The sequence below is a fragment of the Bombus impatiens genome, unplaced genomic scaffold (genome assembly GCF_000188095.3).
Source record: "Bombus impatiens unplaced genomic scaffold, BIMP_2.2 scf_0647, whole genome shotgun sequence".
Classification (NCBI taxonomy): domain Eukaryota; kingdom Metazoa; phylum Arthropoda; class Insecta; order Hymenoptera; family Apidae; genus Bombus; species Bombus impatiens.
Window position 1 is genome coordinate 22,580 of NT_177066.1, and position 6,397 is coordinate 28,976.

Here is a 6,397-nt window from a genome sequence, read left to right on the forward strand (position 1 = left end):
CGAAACGGCAGCCCCGTAAACGAGCCTCGTCTCCGCCAGTGAAGATTGTTCCCGGCGATTTCGAAAAGGTCCCGATCCCGCCGCGTGCGCGCACGCCAGACGTTTCTCTAAAGTTTGCACGTTCTTCCCACGAAGGGACGCGAGCAGACCGCTCTCGAGCGTTTTTCTGCGCGACGCTCGATCGATCGAGACGCGAATTCTTTCGCAGCCAGAACTCGCGCGGCAGCTTGATTTATATATACGCGGCTACCGTTGACCGAAACTGTTGAACCAGTTTCGTCTTTCGAACTAATCCTTCTCCGTGCTCCTTCCCCCCTTCCTCCACCCTGTTCTCTTCTTTACGCCGCTTCCCTTTCCGTCTCTCACCTCCTCTCTCTTCCTCCCGCTCTCCAGCCGCTCTCGATATACCGTTTTTACGCGTAAACCAAATTAGCGTCGAGCGAACGCACGAGAAATATCAATGACGCGCGATCTCGACCGTGAATCGCGGAACGGGCTATTTCGCACGGTTCGCTGTACGCGAGAACCAAAGTATGTCGTGGTAAAACACCGCGTTCCGCGGTTCCACCGTCAGCGTCCGCTGTCAAAACTCTTCGTTAACGCGATCTCTGTTTGGAAGGGTGTCTTTCGTGCGGCGCCTGTCGGCTTCCTAGGCCAGGCCCTGTCCCTCGATCTCGCTCGATCCTTCTCCGATCCGCTATCCCGAGCAGAATTCGGTCGAAAGACTCGAGAAGACGGTCTAACACGTCTCTCTCTCTCTCTCTCTCTCTCTCTCTCTTTCTCTCTCTCTCTATCTCTCTCTCTCTCTCTCTCTCTCTCTCTCTCTCTCTCTCTCTCTCTCTCTCTCTCTCTCTCTCTCTCTCTCTCTCTCTCTCTCTCTCTCTCTCTCTCTCTCTCTCTCTCTCTCTCTCTCTCTCTCTCTCTCTCTCTCTCTCTCTCTCTCTCTCTCTCTCTCTCTCTCTCTCTCTCTCTCTCTCTCTCTCTCTCTCTCTCTCTCTCTCTCTCTCTCTCTCTCTCTCTCTCTCTCTCTCTCTCTCTCTCTCTCTCTCTCTCTCTCTCTCTCTCTCTCTCTCTCTCTCTCTCTCTCTCTCTCTCTCTCTCTCTCTCTCTCTCTCTCTCTCTCTCTCTCTCTCTCTCTCTCTCTCTCTCTCTCTCTCTCTCTCTCTCTCTCTCTCTCTCTCTCTCTCTCTCTCTCTCTCTCTCTCTCTCTCTCTCTCTCTCTCTCTCTCTCTCTCTCTCTCTCTCTCTCTCTCTCTCTCTTTATCGAACGACAAACACGCGCGACGAAACTAAACGAAGCGATTCGTTCGCTTTTCTTCCCAGGGGAATCGCCAAGGCAGGAGAACCCAACAATTTTTTGCCAATGTCCCCGGCATCTCTTCACATGGATCCCACAGTGTACGCGACCTTGAGGAGAAAGCAGCGCAGACTGGCCAGGGAAAACCCAGGAGTCCTAATGGCCGTGGCTAGGGGTGCGAACCAAGCGATCGCCGAGTGCCAGCATCAGTTTCGCAATCGTCGATGGAATTGTTCGACCAAGAATTTTCTTCGTGGGAAAAACCTCTTCGGCAAGATCGTCGACAGAGGTAAGCACATTTCCTTTCTCTTTGCCGCTACTTTTTCTCTCTCGACCAATCACCGGTTTCGTTAATTGCCGCTCGAAAATTATCAGCGGCGCGAGTCTCGCTAATTGGCATCAAAAGATATACGTACGTTCGCTCTTAACGATATTCGCGACCGATCACGAAATTAGCAAACATTTTTACGAGGCTCGAGTCCTTTCTTCTTTCTCTTTCCCCTCCTTGTCTCTCTCTCTCTCTCTCCCTCCCTCCCTCTCTCGAGCCGTGGCTACCACTCGGACTAGATTCGAGAAGAATCGAGATTCGCGATAAAACGGCCGCGTCCATATATACATGTATAACGGACCATAAGGTGGACTCGTTCCACGTTCCAAAAAACAGCCCATTGTCCGTGGTCGTCTCCGACAACCGGTATTCCCGATAGAGATTTACAGAAGACAAGGTTTCGAGGAAAGAGACCGAGAAAAAGACGAGCTAGTGGAGAGAAACGGAGAGAGGTTTCTGAAATCGCGGTCGACGAATCTGTGATTTCGTGGCGTCGATTCGCGACCAGCTTATCGCCGCTGCGAGCGACCGCGCGTCGCTCGAAGTCGTCGGACGATCCGATAATCGCGCCGCATCATCGATAGACGGGACGATCGCCGAATAACCTATACAAAGTGGTCGAGTTTCAACGCGGTAATATCGTTAGTCGATCGATTCGTGAAGCACCGTAAAACGCTAACCCTTCAGCCGTGTAATTAAGGTACAAACGTAATTAGATTACGGTTCGTTAGTTAGTACGCGATTAATTTCATCGTAGCGTAAATCGGTCACGGATACGAGCGGTCGAGTAGCGCGTTTTTTCTATCTCGAATGGAAACGCACGTGTTTCGTCCGGGCGACGGATCAAAGGGTTATGCCAATCGGCCTGGCAAAACCGCGGACATCGGCTATTCGAAATTCGGCGGCGGGAACAGGGGTGGCCGGGACGGCTGGACCGGAAGATTATTCCAAGACGACAGGGTGTCCGCTCGGAGGGTTGTAGCGGAAACCGGTGTGATGGGATAGGGTGAGGATCAGGATCGTGGAGAGGAACGAGGGGATCGAAAGGGGCGTGCCCTTGGTCCGAAGGCTCCGGGCACGTGCCCTCACCGACCAGATGTATGTTTTGCAACCTGATAATGGACCTTCTCGTACCAGTTCTGGCTCCCCTGCGGCTCTTTTAGATCTCGTCGAGGCGATTGTAAGCCGAGCTTTTTCGCTCGGCCCGCTCCCGCCCTATTACGTTCGGTGTCCCCATATGGCCACTTATCGCGCTGGTAAAACCGAAAAAGAAGCACGGGATACAAAATAGCGGAGAGGAAATGGATCGGAGCACCGTAACCCTTGCGCGACGCCACGCATCGACGCGCTCCAATACGTCCCGTGTCTCTGTCGCCTAATCGGAATACGGTCCAACGGGAATCAAATTTCTGAACGCTTTTTGCGAGAATCAAGTTATCCGTCGATTCCTGGATGCAGCAAGAAACTGCGCCTCAGCCTTCCACCCTTTACTTCGACTCGATCAGGGAGCACCAGTTTCTCTTTTCGATCGCGATCCGGTCTCTGTCCCTTTTACCCGAGATTAGATCTGCTCGGGGCAGAGATCGCGTTTGCGCCCGCGAGGGGAAACACAGCTTTTCAAGAGTAGATCGTTATCTTTGATCCGTAATGCTCGTGCGTACTCGTCGTATTTAGAGATCGAAGAGGGGATCTAGCGCAGACTGGTCGCCGCGCGACGACCTAAACCGTCGTTTCCGGATTATACAGGGGGTCGAACGATTACGCACGACGCGTGTGCTTTTCTTCTCGTTTTTCATCCGAACTCTCGTTCCTCTTTCTTCTCTTTTAATTCCTCTCGACCGTGAACGAGATCCGTTCGATTCGGTAACGTCCGTTCCTCGAGACTCGAACGGCAGAAATATGCCGCGCGTGTCCAACCCGAAAGAACGCCGCGATACTTTTGGAGGCGTTTGTACTCGATATTATAGCTGGTAGTGAATAGGTTCGCGGCCTGTAATCATTTCGCCGCCAAGAGCCACCTACCGCATCGGTGTCTACCCTCGGTTTCGTTGGTGCTCCTTCTCCGGCCACGGTTCTTCTCTCTCGTTTCCCCTGCGGCGCGCATCGTTCCGAGGTGTCGGCCTCGCGTGGATTCCGAGCCGAGCTCCGTGCTCGTCTAATTGCTCGGTAAACTGCGAATCTCGCGAGGCCTCCGTGCTGGCCTCGCGTTTTCCCTCGATTTCACGGATCTCGCATCGAATTCCGCTCGGGCAGAGAGAGCAACGCGGAACGAAAACGATCGGAGCGCACGAGCGCGCTCATGAACGACGATACATCCGGTGCACTTGGCGAACTCGGTGATCGAGATCGAAAGAGACGGAGAGAGAGGATGGTGAGGATCGGGAGGCCATTTACAGGGGAAATTCGCGATCGATATCGGAACGGCGTGGCGCGCGAGCGTCGCGTCTTATACGGAGACCCGTCATCGGGTTTTTACGACGGCGTTACGCCGCCATAAATCGCGGCCTATGATGGGCTACATGTGTCGACGGCACGCCACGATTTCTTGCGAAAACGTGAGCCGCGAGCCAATGGGCCCGTTGCCCCTCATCGGTCCTCCGTGATTTTTACATCTTGTTTGCTTCCACGCTTCTCGGTACGAGTTCCCGCGGCAGTTCGCGGCCTATATGGCGATCGCATTTTCGCACCGCTCTCCACCCCCCTCTGTGCCCCCTTCGTCCTCTATCCTCCAGCACTTTTGCATTCAAGCGATGCGAGCTTGTCGATGCAGTTTTTCGAAGATCGACGTTGCTCGTCTCGACCAATCGCGCGTTCTTCGCCTCTCCTTCTCTCTCTCTCTCTCTCCCTCTCTCTATCTACTTATCCATCTATCCATTTATCTATCCATCTATCTATCTATCCATCTATCTATCCATCTATGTATCTATCTATCTATCTATCTATCTCGATCGTCGTCCGACTTCCTCCGGATCTTCACGGCGGTAGCAATAATTTCCGGTGATTTTATCTTTCTGGAATTTCAGCACGGCCGTGGACAACCGTCGTAAAGCCACGTCGCTATGTCACTCGGCTCGATCTCGCGTCGACGCCTTTTTAGTCTTAAGTCGAGAATCTCGGACCTTCGGATCCTTTCTTGCGCTCGCTTTTTGCAAAACCGCGATCGCGAAACTCGACTCGTCGCCGTGGATTTTCCTCCGGACGGACAGGTACGGAACGACCAGATGCGCAAACGAGCCAAAACTTTCCAGCAATGCGTCCGACTGTTTGCTCTACGGCAAACGAGCCGTTCCTCCACCTTGTTCGTTCTATTTGTACGGGCCGATAAAGCGAACGTCAAACCGTTTATCGCCCGTCGAATGACGAAACCGTGGTCGCACGCTACTCGTCCACGACGACAAACAATGGATCCCTAGGGATTATTCAGAGTCGTGTTTTTCTCTTTTCGCTTCGCCGCGTTTCCCTTCGCCCTTTTCGTTTCTTCTCGAAACCGTGTTCTCTTTCGATAACGATTTTTCGCCTGAAAGGCCATTCTCGCGACTCGCCTCGTCACCTTTTATCTCGACCATCGACTATTTGACGATCATAAAATCGTGAAGAAAAAACGGCTACGATAAACGCTCCGAGTATCCCGATGATTTCATCGTCGACAACGCGGCCCGTTCGTACGCGTTCGTAACGGAGCGTTTTCGCGAGAAAAACTCCCACCAGCCGTGTAATCCTTTCGTTATGGCAGTCGGAGATGATGAGGAATAATATCCGTAACCGATGAAATTTCGGGGAGACAGGTCGAAGATCCGGCACGGTAACGCGGTGGAACGGCGTAAATCTTGCGTTGCCTCGCCGTCGGCTGTTCCTCGTGTGTTACCTCGAGGCTGGAAAGGACCGTCGCTCCCGTCGACCACCGTTTTCGCCTCCGGTCTTCGCTTCGGATTCGGGGATTAGGAAAAATCGTTTCTTTCTTTCCACCTCTCTTCCTTACCTCCTTCTATTCTTCCTCTATTTCGGCGTGAAGGCTGCTTTTCTGGTTCGCATAGACCGCGTGAACGCGAACGTTGCCTACTGCCGAGTGACAGCCCGGCGCGGAAAACACTCGTGACGAATTCGAATCTAGCTCTACAATTTGATGCGCTTGATTATGTTTCCAATACCGGTTTCTTTTCTTCCACTCCGGAACCGTTTAACGTCTTACTTTGTTCAGCCACAGATGCTTCGATCCGGCCATCCTTGAGCGTCCTTTCCATCCGGCGTATGCTCTTTACCTCGTTCACGTATCGATACAGCTCGTCGAAGTATCGCGCGATAACTCGGTGTTATCTGCGCGGCCAAAAAAGTGGCAATTGGCGAAACGACCCCTCGGATCGGAGGCAGCTCGCGGTGCCTCGGTCGGCTGGCCGCAAAGGTGCCGCCAGGCACCTGCGCCTTATGCAGATAAGGTCGAGGTGCCTCTCGGGTCAGCCCACTCAGGGTTAAGGTCGCGTTCCCTTTCTTTTTCTCTCTTTCTCTTCCTTCCTCCTCGTCCCGTTCTCGCTCCAGCCGCTCATCTCCGTCCCTGTCTCTCGCTGGAAGACCGTGGCGCGTTCTTTTCCCTCGACCACGTCGTCGTGGGTTCCTTCCACACCTGTGCGGAGTGAATCTCGCGCGCGCAGGTAGTCCACGCGAACGGCCAAGGATTGAGACGTTGCCTGACGTCACCGCTCGCCTCCCACGTTCCCGTCCGCCGTCGCAAAAGTTTCGTCCGCTTGATCGGCAGCGCGATTCCTCCCTCCAACGGC

General features: G+C 53.5%; 1 protein-coding gene across 1 annotated transcript in view; it reads left to right on the forward strand.

Moving 5' to 3' along the window:
• LOC100748497 (protein Wnt-1) overlaps nt 1–6,397 on the forward strand; it is a 12,723-nt gene that overhangs the window by 4,345 nt on the left and 1,981 nt on the right. Inside the window, exon 2 of the mRNA XM_024369915.2 lies at nt 1,324–1,586. Within this exon, the coding sequence (XP_024225683.1) occupies nt 1,324–1,586 (263 nt within the window). The remainder of the gene's footprint in view (nt 1–1,323; nt 1,587–6,397) is intronic.